At 41.6% G+C, this 16,615-nt stretch overlaps 1 protein-coding gene across 1 annotated transcript in view; it reads left to right on the top strand.

Moving 5' to 3' along the window:
• Nucleotides 1–16,615, top strand: part of GMDS (GDP-mannose 4,6-dehydratase) — a 430,384-nt gene that overhangs the window by 349,002 nt on the left and 64,767 nt on the right. The window contains exon 9 of the mRNA XM_075493943.1: nt 5,772–5,868. Within this exon, the coding sequence (XP_075350058.1) occupies nt 5,772–5,868 (97 nt within the window). The remainder of the gene's footprint in view (nt 1–5,771; nt 5,869–16,615) is intronic.

Raw genomic sequence — 16,615 nt, 5'->3', positions numbered from 1 at the left:
CCCCCCGTAAGGATTACACTTTTTTTCTTTTACTTTCCCTTCTACTTATTACTAATTAAGTAGTACTTGGGGGAAACACTTCCCGCCTATAATTTGAACTACAGCAGGGTAAACGAAACAGGCAAACGCTTGTCTTGACTAATTTTCTGTCATTAATCTTATTAAATTAGAACAGGATTGCAAAGATAGCCTGAAACCACTACAGCACTCGGAGTTCTTTGCAGAGTGCTACAAAGACTGCTGTCTGCAAATGTGGAAAGAAAAAAAGAAAAGGAAAAAAAAAAAAAAGAAAAAACTGTTCAAGCAGTGGAAAGATTTATTGTGGTTTTATTAATATAAAAATGCATGCACATTTGTTACAGAAATATTCATTGCTTCCAGGATCAGAATTAATTCAGTAAAAATGAATATTTTACTTTAGACATTTGGGTCTATGTACAAATTTTATCTTAACTAATATGCCAGTTGTTCTTATAAAAGATCACCCTAAAAAGGGGAAGCTTGCCGATAAGCTATAAGGTCTAACGAGGTGAACTACTAGCAGAAGTGGAGCAGCGGCCTTTTCAGTGACAGTGAAGGTTGAACCGAGATTGAACTGAGGGAGGGGGGCGTTTCTGGTTTGTTTGGGTTTTTTTTCTTTTTACCTTAAAACGGAAGTTTGGGTTACAGAAACACATGAGATTTGAAGGATTGCTGTAAGAATAGAAAGCCAACAATACATTAGTAATGGTGCTACTGGGGACGTGGAAGAGGAGCCATCAAAAGTCATCATCCAAACAGCTGCTGTTTCCAGGTCTGGCTTTTGCCCACCAAAAATTGCTGGCTCACCAGTGCTATGTGTTGTATTTAACAGCTCAGGAAAAACAGAAGCTTTCAGATGAGGAGGAAGGGAACAGAATCTCATACAGAAATTGGAGGCATTTTGAAGAGTGATAGTTGAAAGGAACCCAGCCATGTCAGTGAAGAATGCTGGCCTGGGTGAACCCACACGAGCAAGGGTCCTCGCTTAGCACTGCACCACTTTTATCACCATTCTCGCTTTAGAGTATGTGTTTTAGGGGGGCATTTAACCCACCTCAGCTGGAGAATTAACTCTTTCAGCTGAGCAGGCTTTTATTATTTTCTTTTTGATACAAGGTTTTATCTGTAGGCAGACCTAATAACTGTTTCAGAACTCAAATTACGGTTTGAAGATTGTAACAATTTAATTATCTGATTTCATACATCATAAGGGCTATGAGAGTTTCTCCTATAGGAAGACTGGGTGAGAATTAAATGTGGTGTTTCATGGGAAATACCATATTCCCCCCCCCCCCAAAATGAAATGAAAATAATTCTCACAAATGCAACTTGGAAAAATATCTGATTTCAGGTCAGCTGTACTGCTTTGTTTATCTTCTAACCTCCTTTTAAAGAAAGAGTAACTTAAAAATAATTTTTAAAGCCATTCTGAAAGAAAAAAAAAAGCCAAAATTTTTCCATTCTGAAAATGTGAAAGCAACTTTTTTAGATATTATTAATATAATTTTGTTCAGGTTGACAGTAATGGAACTTACTTGAAAGTAAAACTTTTCTTTCCAGAATGTTTTGATTTTCACAGAAGCATTAATATTCTTTGAGAAAACATTTTCTTCTCAACACCAACTTTCACAATTTGGAGTAAAGGGATAAGAGCTTCAAAAGATTTCCAATGAACTGAAAAAAAAAGAAACCAAAAAATAGGGAGCCTAGCATGTATTCTTTTTTAAAGTTTCGTAATGTGGGGAGTCACAATTTAGATTTTCGAAACTTGAGTTTGACAATGCTGGGAACATAACAACAACAATAGCATCGTTTTAACTGTGCTCCTTTAGTGAACAAACACTGAAGACCTGATTCATCCGAGCATTTGAAAAAAATTTTAAGTACATCCCTCTGTGGCAGCATACTTGTTCTTTAGATTTAAGCACAAGATCATGGTTAAGCAATCCCTAATATCCTTGACTGCTTTGATGCATCAGAGCTGCTGGCAAGGTTTGTGGTTGAGTTGGTGGCAAAGGAACATATGCAGAGGCATATTTAAAGTTTCCCTGCAAAAGATTACTTGCAAAAGACATTAATGGTCTGTTATATGGTGTCAGTTTTGCTGTTTATAAAGTGCCAGGACAGAATGAAGTTCTTTGACTTAATTGTGTGTGTAGCAGCAATCAGGCCACAAATCCAAGAAGCCTACACAAATGGTATCTTGTATTAGCTGCAGAGGAAGAGCAAAATTTTCCTAAAATTTTATTTTTAATTAATTTATTTTTCATTTTCAAATGTGAAAATATTTTCTGTTGGCATATATTTGATTTAAAAGGTGTACGTGATAGTTTTATTTTCTGTAAAGAGGCTGAGCAGCTGTTGCTACTAGTGGTTCTGAATATTTTTTAAAATGCTATCAGTTCTGTTTCTATGTAAAGATCAAGCAAGGAGATGAAATGTATATACTTGTTCAGTTTATCTGTGCTTTTGTGAAAGGTTTCATTTTTAGTTGATTTCTTCACTACCTCAAAAATATATGTGCTTTGCCTTGTTTGCTTCTCAGTTACAGCCATTCGGACCATTTGGTCTATTGCAGTGCTATTCCCACCCCGCCTCGATTATCCTGGCTCCCCTCTGTCCTTCCCTGCCCACCTCACACCCCACTGAGTGGGTACCCCAGCTCTTTGTCCTCAGAAAATCCTCTATACTTGTGGATGTTTTTATAGCTTGAAGCTTGCTGTCTTACTGAATAGTTATAGGAAACGAAAAATAATTGGAGTCTCCAGAGTTGAAGAGGAAAAGGAGCGTTCATCACCACTGTTAGTAAGTATTATAACAGTAGTGATCTGCAGATACGGAATTAGCCTTAAATTAAATGCAATCAATTCCTCTGTAAATCCAGAATGTAAAAGCTCTTGAGGTGAAGAACCTTTTAAACAAGTAAACTTGCACATGCATTTGAAATGTGATTAACTTAGTTTTACGGAAATTTCTGAGGTCAGTGATACTAGTGGTATCCACCAGAGTTGACAATGGCTATCATCCTAAGAAATCCCGAAGCACCCGTCACCAATGGTGAGGCACTCAACATGGAAGCATAGAGGGCATCAAACCCACTTTGTGAGTAGCAGACACGTGGTCTCATGCATCCTTCTGCGGGTGCCAAGCGTTCTGGCATATGGCTGATGCCATCAGCCGTGAGAGCGAACCCATCCTTTGCTTCAGTGAGAGGGTGAAGCTCCCCACTGTGGGGCAGGTAATGGTCTTGCTGTAGAGGCTTGTTGCCTGCAGGCTCTAGGACCAGCGTTTTGTGAAAAGCCTACGCTAGGCCAGCAGGCACCTGGCTGGAAGCCCTGGGCTTTGACACCAGCTGCGGGTTGGGGGGATCCACTCCCCGTCCTCTATAAATTTAGCCCAGCCCTGATTAGCCAAACTTTCTTTAGCCAGGGATCCTTTGCGTTTCTCTCCGGTTACACAAGGCTGTTTTCTTGCCTACTTGGGCATCCACCCTAAGGAGCAGAAAGCTGGGTAGTCCTTGGGGCTGGAGCTATCTAAAACCACAGCGACGGGAGGGTTCCCCATGCCTTTTCCACCATGCTCATGCTTCAGGATAATCTGGCATTACGTTTTCCAGTTAACAATTCTGACTGCAATTTGACTATAAATTAAGGAGGGTTTTGGTGGGTTTTTTTTCCTTTCTTTGTGGTTAGAGGAAGAGGGGAGGGGGAGTTGGTTAGCGAAATGGATGTCTTGCTCCTGGTGTCAGGCTGGCCCCTGCGCAATCCCTTTTATCAGCAGTATGGTGTCCCCAGCTGTGAGCGCCGAGGTGCCAGGAGTAATTAGAAGTGTGGCTATCAAATGCTACTTTGTTCACAATGAGAAGTACTTCTTTTTTCCTTGTGAACTTTTCACATTACTGGGCTGAACAAAATGGGTGGAGATTTCTTCTTAAGCTATTTCTATTGTTATATAACTTTGATAGTGACATTAAGTGAGTCTTTACTGGCTCGGCCAAGCCTTCTGGAGCCTGTTGGGTGTTAAATGGGGTTCTCTGCTCAGTGACCTCCAACAACAACTGACGTCTCCTGATCTAAGCGCTTCCTGTTGTTTTACTGGTGACGGTTAGTTTTCTATTAAGCTCATTTGAGTCCTGCACATTTTTACCCTCTGCCCTTTAAAGGGAGGGACTAATGTTAGTTTTGGCTTCCGAATGAAAACTTTGCAGTTCAGGCTTCAAACAGAGCAACTGTGAAAAAGAAAGAAAGAAGATTTAAGTTATAAATCATCTTTAGCATCATGGTATGACTATTAACAGCTGACTTCACTGTGGCTCTTATCTGTTGGAAATTATTTCAACCTGAAGTGTTCCCAGTATCAAGCATCCTACAGGCTTTGCTAGTCATCCAAAAGTCATGAGTTGTGCTTTAAAAATCGTGGGATTTAAAAACTAGTAATAATGCATATTTGGTATTTCCTTCTGCCTTTCAGTGTTGTAACCTTCATGGGTACACAGAGGTCACATTTGCAGACTTTTCTCCTTAGCCCTCAGGGCTAGAAACTCAAAAATGAAGACTGAGATTGTCAAAGAATTAAATTCTTCTAGGAGCTTCGGGGGAGCAGGGGAGCAAGGAGAAATCAAATCTGTGACAAAATCCCAACAGCTGGCAGTACAATTAGTAAGTGGAAGGCAAGGAGCACTTTCTTTCATTGCTGGTGACTGAGGCTAAATAGTCTAAATCACAGTGCTGATTTAAATTACATAGATTTTACCTAAACACAAAAAAAAGTAAAGGATTTCATCACTACACTTTTATGCCAAGCTGGTTCAGAGTCCCATGATATATACTTAGAGGCAAAAAGCAAAGAAAGGGTAGAGTTTCAATCACAACTCTGGATTTTGTACATGCAATGGATTGGGTTTGATGCACCAATGTACATTCCTACATGTGTCATCTGAAGCATTTGTTTTGAGAGGGAGCATTGTCCTCAGGCTTCCAGGCTGCAGGCTGGCCTCTCCAAAGGCAAAGCTAGTCACCCACCAAACCGTTCCTCTTCTGCTGCTCCCGAAATTTTAGACCAGGACAGTCGCTAACAGAATAGTTCACGGCGCAACCAGATCACATAAATTACAGCAAATTGCAGGCTGTTCAACACACATGAAACTAATTTGGATGAAGTAGCTGGCTTTCAGCTCACAGGTAGTAAAGTACTGTTTACAGTACATGCATGTGAAGTGCCATGTCGAGCTAGGACTGAAAACTCGAGAACTGTTTTCGTTTTGTTTTTCCTAGTTAAGCACAAATTAAATTATGCAGCTTAATGCTATTCAAACAGAGCTTCACATTGATAAAATTAACAGATTAAAGAGTTCCTGAAAGTATTGGCCAAAATACAAGATTTAAAAATATTTTAAGAAAACAACTTTGAACCAATCCACAAATGAAAAACCTCACTGTCATCTTTATTTGCAGATACATGAGACATTCTGAAATCAGGACGTTTTATTTTCCCCTAGCATTATGTGTTTAATTTGGAAGTCCTGTATTTTAGACCTTCCACTGAATCAAAAACCAAAACAAAGAGACTTCAAAAGCCATTGTTGCTCCATTCAAGTCTAAACTCTGCCTTTGTTCCTACAGCTAATGAGTTTATACTGTCCTGCAGGGAGAATTGACACCAGCCTCAAGTAAATGAAAGCAGGCCAAATGTTGGTAAGATCAGAGCGCTAAAGTAATTATGGGTTGATTAAATGTTTATCTTCTTTACAGGTGGGAAGGGAAGAATGAAAATGAAGTGGGACGATGCAAAGAGACTGGCAAGATTCATGTGACAGTCAATCACAAGTACTACAGGCCAACTGAAGTGGTAAGAAAATGCCCTCTCTTAGCTTTGCAAATGAATAATCCAATCACTCAGCCAATAAATTGCTGCATTTGGCCAGCAGTCTGTGAAAACGGCTTAATTGCACTCCTGCTGCCAGCTTTTAGAGCTCTAAATTAGCCTGCTTGCTGGCCCCCTCGCAGCCAGCTACCTGGGAAGGAGCAGGCAGGCAGCACTGCCCAGGAGGAGCGGGTTTGCCCTGTCGCAGAGACACTACTCTGCTTCCCTCACCCTCTCTGAATGGGAGGGGATGCTTAGGGGGGTGAAACATCACCTTATGGGAAACAAAACAAAGTGTAAAACAACTTGTTCTTCCTTCTGGTCCCGAATGGCTACGCGGTCATCTCTCCTCCAGCTGCAAGAAGGGAAAGCAGAGGAAGGTGGGCACTAATAGGCTTGATTTTTAGAGTACTTCACTCTGTGTCTTCATGACAGTGTTTCAACTTCATCCAGCGAGTATCGCCCGTTCAGCTTAGATCTTTGTAACTGTGGGTACCACAAAATGCCCATTTTAGAAGTGCACGTGTGCTCTGTTTTCTCGGGTGCTTTGCAGGATCCCACTCAGTAAATGCTCATTTGCAGAACACGTCTTTACTCCCAGGAAGGCCTCAGTGAAGTCTGTCGGGGGTGCTCAACAAGCACACGCTGCTGGCAGGACCAAGCCACTACTGCCTGGGCTCAAATCGCCTAATGAGCATACTAGGAGAGGGGAAAAAAAACCCAACAATATTTCCAAGTCCGGCAGGATGGTGGCAACGCACAGAGATAGCACAGGACAGAGCCTGGTTTTTGGACACAGGGAACAATAGCCCCAGTGGTGCAATGTGGAGTGGGTGTGCCCAGGAGAGGATGTTCTCATCTCCTGGGGAGGGTGATACCAGCCCCACCGGCTGCTGACGCAGCATCGGCTGTCAGTCCGTCTGTTCAGAAGTGCTGGCTTCAGCTGCCTGGGTCAAGCAAGGTGTGATGAGAGCACGTTTGTCTTGACACGGATTGCAGGGTGGGAGGGGGGAGCTGCGTGCGTGGAAGTGGACATGGGTTCTAAAGTGGAAATTTAGAGGGGAATAGAGACTTTCATGTTATGCAAAAAAGGGCTGGGCCTGTGTATCAGAATCAAACGCTAGGAAATCATTAAGAGCTGTCCATCATTCTGTGCTTTGGCAAGGTGTCAGGATGATAAGGAGGACACAGAGACAAAAGGACTTGCCAAACAGGAAAAGGACACTTGACCCAACAAGTCTGTGCTTTGTGAGACCCACTTTCCTGCTTTGTCATACCTCTTACTAACAAGTACATATTCACTCCTCAAAATTCATGGATAGTATGTAGCTATTCTGAAGCCCTCGCTGTAGTTCCACCTCATTCATGTGCTCAGACATTTTCTGCTGAAATAGTGGTGCCCATGGTCTCCTCTCTGTCCTTATTAGTCTCCTTTTGGGAACACAATTTCTGGATTTTTAAATTCAGCTCACTATACACTTGTCCATTTTGGGACAGCGCATAAGCACAGGTCCCTCAGGAATGCTCATGCAATTGCTAGTGGGTCCATACGTGAGTATGGGGATGTATTCAAATAGAGTGGAATGTGGCCTTGAAATAGCACTGTGTATAAACCCAGTAGACATCTGATGTTTACCTGAAATTATCTGGTCTGTCGTAGGCTGTCGCAAATGAGTGATTTAGATCGCTTAAAAAAATCACCGTCAAAGGTATTAGCAAAAGTGGTTTTAATATGATGTTGTAAAAGTGCAACTTAACAAAGTTCGGTGGCAAGGTTCACTCTATTAATTACTGCATGGAAGAAACATACAAAGGAAAATTGGGTTACACCCGAGCTAAAATGATTCACAGAGAGACCAAGGATGCAAAAGGGTACGGAGGACCCTCCCGTTGAGTCACGAGGTTCAGAGTAGACCCCCTTGCTTTCTAAACTCCTGATGGAGCTTAGGTGTGGCTAGGTCCAATCTTAGTCTCAGACTTGGACAACGGTTTATGTCTAAGGGATTATATATGCAAAATTTTTCAATTCAGCATGCAATAAAAGTTACCAAGACAAAATCAAAGTTACCATACTACAAGGTTATGTGTGATATTGGTCGCTTACCAAAGATCTGCTGTTGGTAAAAGGTCTCTCTGCCTCAAGGGGCAACCTTGAGAGGTGTCCCAGCTCAAGGGGAGATCACCGCCATGCTGCCTAGCAGGGAGACCTCAACGAAGGCTCACTTATGCTGTCATATTTATAGATAAAGTGGTTGGCTCATAGTCAAATTGCATGCGATAGGAAAGATGTGCATGAGGCTCCTTGTACCCACAACTTCCTTTGTTTCTTGATAAATGAGTCTTGGAAAAGTCAGGGTCATCTTGCTTTTCATGCATGATGGGTGTTCCAAGTTCGTATGCATCAATGTTCTCTGTGCCACTCGGCTTCTTTGTGGGTTCTCAGAGAATAGATTGGAACCAGGAGTTCTTGGCCCGGCCATGGCTCAGCCTTTACCTCCTTTGGAGCCTGTACCAAACTACTACTAGTTTGGTTAAGAGTCAAGTGCATCCATCACGTAGGCTGCCTTCCCTTGGGGGTCCATCTCTCTCTTCCACTGCCCCCAACTTGCCTTGTGTTTAACACAGTCCCTACTTGGTTCCTATGGAACCCAAGAAGGCTGTGAAGCTGCTCAAGCATGATCAAGGTGGAAACACAAAATGAGTTTTGAAGTACCTTTGTCTTAAGGAATATGCAGATGACCTGTGAGCAAACTCCTCTATGCAGAGATGTGGCATCCACCTCCTGCAATCAAAGTTGCCTTTCCAGAGCATCTCAGGATGGGTACCCAGAATCACTTTCATTTTTTTTAACTATGGTTTTATTTCCATTCCTTATCAAAGGCAGGCAAACTTCTGTTTGTTCCAGTCAGGGAATCACATCTGTGCAATTCCAAATGCCAGACGAAAATCCAATTCATCGCAAGAAAGCGAGGAAAAGCAATGAGAGGACAGAAACGGACTGACAGCACATGTCCCCTCCCGCCACCCTCACCAAGACCGCTGAAGGCAAGAAAGCCTCAGGTTGACATTTTGGAAGGAGGCTTAGCCAGATCAGTTAACAGGAATTCTGCTGTTGAATCCCGGCTGACACAGAAAATCTGATGCTCAGATTCTCATGTCTTATTTGGAAACGTTTCTGTCTGTCTGTCTCTCTAAAATTTAACATGGTATTCTGGAAAGTGAAAATAAATATCATTTAATCTTGTGTACAGTCAGTTCTGACAGTGCCAATACATTCATTTGAAAACACATTTGTTTTCTTCAGTTAGTGATCCCTGGGGTCAAGGCCTCCCATTGAAAAGCTTAGCTGTACTGAAGAAGAAACCTTGAAATGTGAGACTGTCTTCTGGTCAAACTAAGTAGACCCTTTGAATGCCTTGACTCTAAATCTCTTCACTCTGCTTTTGACTGCTTTGGGGCCCCCCTGATATTTACTGGCCTTGGGAATTGTTCCTGCTAATGCTTCTAATGCCTGTCTCTCTCCTTCCCTCCCTGCATCTTGCCAAATACAAACCTATCGGCATCATTTCTTTTGGCTTGTATCAAATTCCTATCAGTATCTTTTCTGACCCTTTTTAATTGTATTCGGAGACTCTAACCTGCTGCAAGGATTGGGGAAAAATGATTACTTCTGCCTTTCTTAAAATCAGCACAGTTTTCACGGGAGCTTCATGACAAGTTTGCTTTTTATACTGAACTTGATACACTGTGAAAGATGCTTTCACGCATTTTGCAGGCTTTTTTAGCACATGGCTAGTAAGGTCATACTTTACACTCCTTTGCTGCCCCAGGCATGTCAAGATAAATTTTCACTGCAGTTTACTCACCTGTAAAATATAGATACTTCAGAAATGATCTCACGAGTCTTTCCTACTTTTGTTAGAATCAGAATGTTCATATTGTAGGTAGGCAACTTAGTCTATACTTGGATTTAAATAATCTATTTGGTATTCACAAAAACAACATTAAAATTAATTTTAAATTTCTTTTTAAAGTTAAAACCAAAATTCAGTGAGCCACCTCAGTCAGCTGGAAACAAGCAGCCCTGCAGCAGGGGATGTCGGAAGCATCAGGTCTCTCAACGCCTGAAGTTGAGTAATTTTTAGAGAATTAGGGCCTGTCTTTAATTTTCTTATCTTTCAGCAAGATAATTACTATTAATTTGTATGCAGAAATTTCCCTCCGAGAATTGCACAATTGCTTCTAATCAAATTATGCCCATTAAGGTGTTTGAGTAAAATTGCCTCTATTATTTTTGCATGGCAGATTTTAAACGAACAGTTCTATAGGAGCTTGCTCTATTTCATTGCCCCTTCCTGCAACAATGAAGATTAACTCCAAGTCTCGCTGGTCTGTCCTGTCATCACAGAACTTAAGATGTATATATCTCTCAGTTAGGAGTTTATGTTACTTTTTAAAAGGGAAAAAAAAGAAGCCTTTCAACCTTATGTAAATGTTGTTTTTTCTCTGAATCTAATGCTCTGCATGTGTTACAGGGAATTCTTCCCCTTCCCTCCCACCTGTTTCTGCAGTTGTCCTACAGCTTGCCTAGGATAGCAACTGCAGGTTGTATTCATGCATCACATTTTTATGGGCTGGTATGGCTGTAACTCCGAGGATGTACATACATCAATGCAAATTTCCTTCCTTTAAGCAAGCCCCGGAACTCTGTCACAATGTGATGCTAATATTTAAGCAGTCATCTGGCCTCTTATTATTCTTCTTCAAAGAAAAAAGGGCATGCTAACTTGCTAACTTCTTCCTTTTGTTATATGCCTTAAGCAATTAAGCATTTTTCTCCCAGTCCATTCTAGCACTGATATAAATGAAAGTCCATGTAATGGTTAGGAGAAAAAATTCATGACGGTGTCAAAAGATACTTCATCCTCCTGGAATTATTTCTTTAAAACTGCTCTTTCTGACTCCTAAGAACTTCTGTATCCCTCCTTACCAGGTTGTTTACTTTTCAAAGGATTGTTTGTTGTATCTAAATATCTACAGATAGATATATATAGATATAGATATAGATAAGAAATTTCCCAAGTCGTCTATGTGTTGCTTACACTAAGCTTTACATCTTTACTTAACTGCATTTGGCCTCAGTTGCCCTTTTTCCTCCTTGGAGCTAAGCGGGATGGCTTTAAATTTCAGTCTCTTCAGATGTTTTTTAAAAATTCAGCTCTGTGTTTCCCATGTTTCATAGGATTCCAGTAAAAATTCCTTGGGGCATATCACATTCTCCCAGAGTCAGCTTTCTTAAAGTCAAAAACATTTCTGAACTCCTCTAAGTGTTCCTGCCCTAAAGAGCATTTAGAGTCTAATGAAACCACGATCACAAAACCCTAAATGCCCCGCACTTCCACTTCAGTTTTCATACAAGCTTCATTTCCTTCTCTTAAGTTCAGAGCCGCCTATGACTGTAAACTGTTCAGATGTCTGCACGAGGAAACACGTGCTTCCCTTCCTCAAGGATCTTTTTGCTCATCAATGTCAATATGTGGCCTGTATTAATACTCATGAAAATGAAATGGGAGCATTCAAGGAAGAATAATCTTCAGATTATTTTCCTGTCTTATTTTCCTCACTAGCAGCCAGGTAAAGAAGTTGCAAGTTGTCATAATTCTGACAGTCTTCTCTTATCTGTTTGGTTTTTTTTTTTTCCTTCCTTGTTCTGAAAATGTATGTCAACATCTGAAAACTACTGCCGAGGTAAATGATTACCCATGTTGTCCTTAATTCTCCTCCAAGCTGACTTTGCTGCTGTGTCAGCCAAAATGTTTGTATCTTTCCTTATTTCAAACTCAACATTATCTCTGCATTGCTTTGCCACCTTCTGCCTTTTATCCTACTAATAAAACCTGCAGTAGGTTTTTTGTTTGTTTGTTTTAGTTAAGGCCTTACATATCAGGCATTTCAGAGGTATCTCTGAAAACATACATGTCAAATTCAGCCAAGTAAAATAATGATTAGTAACTTGTGTCTGTGTAGCATCTATGAGGCACTGAGCACTTAACATACTTTAAATGTTTCTCAACAAGCATGTGAAAAAGGTTTAAAAAAAAGCAAAGTATCACTGCATTTCTGCTTCTGAAGTGTATGTATGGCAGAGCAGACGGACTACTACTTGAGTGAGACCATGAGGCGGCGGCAAAGTTAGGAGGAGAGCCTGATGGTGTTGTGCTCTGCTGCCATTCCTAGTGGACACAACCATCCCTCCACAGGTAGCTTTCTACTTCTTTATTTCACCCTGATTTTGTTCATCTTAGTTGTTCCTTAGAAGATAGGAAGATCGTTTTTGCTATCAGGTTTCTCCTCTCAATAGAATTTTAGGTGATCTCAATAGATCACCAAACCTGAGAAGCTTCAGCAGGCTTGTGTCCAGTCTTGCTTACTGTCTTGTTTAATCCTCCTAACAGACTCTTAGCAGGAGCCCTAGCTTACCTCCTTTTTGTGGGAGCGGATGCCTAACATGTGCCCCTCCAACACTCCCACACACGTTTCTGACTTTTTGCTTCATAACTAGCTCATTACATCAGTATTAGACAGGCGCATCCAGTAAAGGAATCCCTCTGGACACCACTGTTTGTAGTCCTCATAGGCTGTGCTTTACTCGGTTGCTTCTCTTTGCGTCATCCTGCTCCTCCTCTGCTGTGCCTCCAACAAAATATTTCTCTGGCAACTTCTACAGCTGGCTCTGTTCCCCTTCCTCCTTCACCACCTCTTTCCCTGCTGTCATTCCTGAGGTTTTGAAACCAGCCATGTGTCATCTGTGACCTTCACATCTTCATTGATCTTCCTGAGAACATCAGCCTGTCTCTCTGAGTCTGCTTTCTGATCCCCTAACACCACAACTATCCGACAACGCTAGCCAGAGGAAGAGGGTGTCCTTACCTCCTGGGGTCTAAGTTGGAGTGCTTTTGCACCCTGGGTGTTGCACCATATGTTCATTTACAAGATCGGTAGTTTTTCTTCAGAAATGTTTGGACTAGCTGAAGAAATCTCTGACTGACTTTGGGCAACGGAATTTTCCACTCTGGGTGGGTAAAGAGATTGCAACCCCATTGAAAAGCTGGTGTGTAAAGATAAAGCTGTCATCCAGGCAGAAGGGTTGGTGGTTTTTTAATTCATTGCTCATTTTTCTAGATGCTGTTGACACATAGCAATTAGTGGCAACCTTGGATTTGACAGATCCAGGCTCAACTCCTGAAAACAGATTTTTAAATTAAACTTAGGTGACTGGAGGATTAAGGCTGAGGGATAGATGAAGGAGGATAGAAGGCTGTTTACCTCCTTAATTAGGCTCTGATTCAGCCAAGCATCCAAGCAAGTGCTTCACTTCAAGGGCATGAATAGTTAATAGGTACAGTTTCCATACTCGGAGCTAAGAGTGTGCTTACGTGCATTGCTGCATCTTAATATGAAGCAGAGCAATTCATCTGTGATGGGAACTGAGATGGCCAGCCCAAACGTTTGTGGGAACTCAGGAGGTGCCAGCTGATTATTCTTGTTTGCCTGCCCCATTGTACGTGAGCACAGTACTTGGGAGCGGAGATGCTGAAATAGCTCTGGACAGTTTCTTTAGCCAGGTTCCCTTAGGGTGGCTTTGCAGGCAAGGAGGGATTAGACCAAGTTCATGCAGTTTGTAGTTTTAATCAACTGCTCCTGCAGTGACGTTTCCTGCCCATAATTCTTCTCTGCCTTCCTGGCAGTGGGGGGTCTTATCACCACCTCTTCACTTATTCATGTTTATTCATGCACAGAAAGCTTCTCTTTATCTCACCTCTTATCCCCTTGCCTCCCCCTTCTCTCGGCCTGCCATTTGGCATCCTCCTCCTCCCCCTTGTTATCTCTGTTTGTTGTCTCACCCTCATTTGGACCATCCCTTGTTTTCTTATCGCTGCCTGTCCTATGCCTGTCCCATACAAACACTCCCTGTGCTCCAGCAGATGTGGTGGGAAATGCAAAGCCCCTGAAGGGAAGTCACGGGGGTGGGAGAAAGCCTGGAGCAGGCAAAAGCCACGACAGAAGTCCAGGCTCAGGCAGCACCAAAGACACATTTGTCACAACTGCCAGGTATCCCCTCCCGCCATCAGTCTCCACCACCTACAGCCTATTCCCCATTTCCTACATGAGATCAGACATTTGAAAGAGCTGAACTGTGATTCAGACCACATTTTGGAGTGCCCAGCGAGACTGGAGTACTGGCAGAGTGGCTCAGCACAAAACTGTTCCCACCAGGGCTTTCTAAAGACCTCAGTGTCAGAGGTGGTTGAGGTCACTTACAGACCTGATTGCTGGTTCGCATTCAAAAGTGGGAGCATGTCTGAAGATCTGTCTCCCTTTCAGAAGCTGTTTATTTTATTTTACAATGGGATTTTAAAAGTCAAGCAATACGTTAACAATACTGTTCACATTTTGACTGTGTTTTCCACCACGTTGTAACCTTTTCTTTTAAGCGTGCTGTGCCAACTCAATTCTTGCAATGGTTTTAGAATGGCAGCACAGAACCCTAATTGACATGATTTATATGAAAATAAAAATGGCTTTTGAATACAGAGGATATGAGACAGAGGTGAGGTTTCCTTCAGCAAATCTGGAATTAAGGGCTAGACTCCTGTCTAATTTCTCCTGCCTTCGCAAGAGCTTGCCTGCCTTCAGCTGTTTGTATTTTATTTTATGGGTGAGTGGGTGCACAAAGGAAGATGACAGCCACAGAGGGTTCGTGTGTTTCATCTGAGAAGCCATGAGATGGTTTTAGGATTGTTAAAAGCAGCTTCTGCTGAGTTTGGGTCAGCAGATGCCTTGACATCAGCCTTTTCAGCATGAAGTCTTCCAGTCAGTGGTTTGCTGGGGGCATAGCTGTCTTGAGCCTGGGTATGCCATGGCACCTAATATTTTTCCTGCTTGAAAGATAGTACTTCAAGCCACTGATTCTCAAAATCCTATGCCACCTCCTGCAAAATATGTATCAGTGTTACTTTGGTGCTGCTGAAGATGTTATCAGAGTGGCCCTCTGAGGGACACCCCATGGCAGCGTGAAAGGGCCCTATGGACCAGGTGAGGAGAAATGCATAAAGAGTTAGCCAGTTCCAAGGAAGCAGGAAGGTTTGGGGGTTTGTCTCTAAAAGCTTTCATTTCATGTTTTTCAAGTGTTTCACAGTCCAAAAATGACAGTAGGTTTCTTTCACTTTCTTTTTTTATTTCTTTAGTTATTCAAAGGTTATTCCCCTAGAAAATGTGGAATGTTCTACCTTTACCTATGGAAAAAAAACGTCCAAAAGTATTCTGCTCAAAAAAAAAAAAAAGAGAACAAAATTGGCTTTTCCGTTTTTCTAAGGAAAGCCTAATTTGAGGGGTGGGAGGGTACTTTTCTGGGGTAGTCAGGCTTTCTTTTAGATTGATCCTAGAGGTCTTCCATCTCCCCAAAAAATCCACAAGAAGTTTTTGTTCAGACATATATCTCTCTCCTTCACCATTTACAATTTCTCTCAAAGGGGCAAATGGTTGAAAGGAAGTGGAGGTTTGGAAGTGGTTGTTTAAAAAATAAATAAACCTTCACCTTTCCCCTTTATCACCTTTAGAGTCATCATTTGTAAATTAACCACTTCAAGAAGGAGGCATGAAGAGGTGGGACCTTTGTTATGGTTGCTACCCTGTGATGATGATGTTGATGAGTGCTTAACCACCTTCCATTATCTTCATGTCTCACCTTTGTTTTCCACTAAAAACCTGTAGCAATGATTCTGACCTTATCAGAACTTAAAAACATTTTACAGTGTTAATTATTTTTTAATATCCTTAATACTTCCCTAGTGTTCAAGGAGAGCTTGTATGGTTGAGTTGCAGGGGAAATCGAGCCTTGTAGATCTAAACAACTTTGAAAAATTTTTTTGTTGATGAATAAAACCCTAGAAAATTATCTCTGTGGCATAAACATCTACAGTACTTGTCACGAACCAGGAAAAGGATCTTCATGCCCATCTTGGATGCTCCCCAAATTGTCTGATGTCCCAGCTGGATGGGTGAAAGAGGAGACTAATTATCTGCAGGGCAGGGGAGACTTAAACATTAAAGAGCTTTATGCCTAGGATCAGCTGGAATTTTTGCTCATTCCTCACATATAGTGTCTGAGCTCACCAAAGCAGACAATATGAAAAATATTAACAGGATTCAAGAAGACATTAGTAATAGATTAAGAGTGCATGCCTCCCTTGCAAGACTTCTTTTTCTTGGTTTTTTTTTTCCTTTCAGCCAGAAAAGTCTAAAGGTGAGTAGGTGAAGTCAATTTTAATAATTCACAGACAATAATACATCTATTTCTCACTTGACAGAGCTAGTGTTTAAACTATTAGCATTGTCTGGCATAACATAAAACAGGATCAGTCACTCATCCCTTTGAAACATCTAACCTGGCCTCATTTAAATTTCTTCCTTCCAGCTTTGCCAGTTCATTTTAATAGTCTTGGTAGAGCTCTCAGCTGACTTGTGACTTCAGACTTTATCTACTGGGTTGTGGTTAGGAATAGAGTAAGACAGCACCATTCCTTGTCAGCTTTTTCTGTATGCAATGACACAGAAACCTCAGTGCTACAGATAGCTATTGAAATTCAAAACAGACCACTTGACTGCTGAACAGAAATGAGTTTTTAAATCAGATTTTCCTTTTGGAACACTGTTCTGTAATTTTTGAAAA

Source organism: Mycteria americana, chromosome 2 (genome assembly GCF_035582795.1).
Source record: "Mycteria americana isolate JAX WOST 10 ecotype Jacksonville Zoo and Gardens chromosome 2, USCA_MyAme_1.0, whole genome shotgun sequence".
Lineage (NCBI taxonomy): Eukaryota > Metazoa > Chordata > Aves > Ciconiiformes > Ciconiidae > Mycteria > Mycteria americana.
The sequence above is the reverse complement of the archived record's forward strand: the minus strand, read 5'-3'. Positions and strand labels throughout refer to the sequence as shown.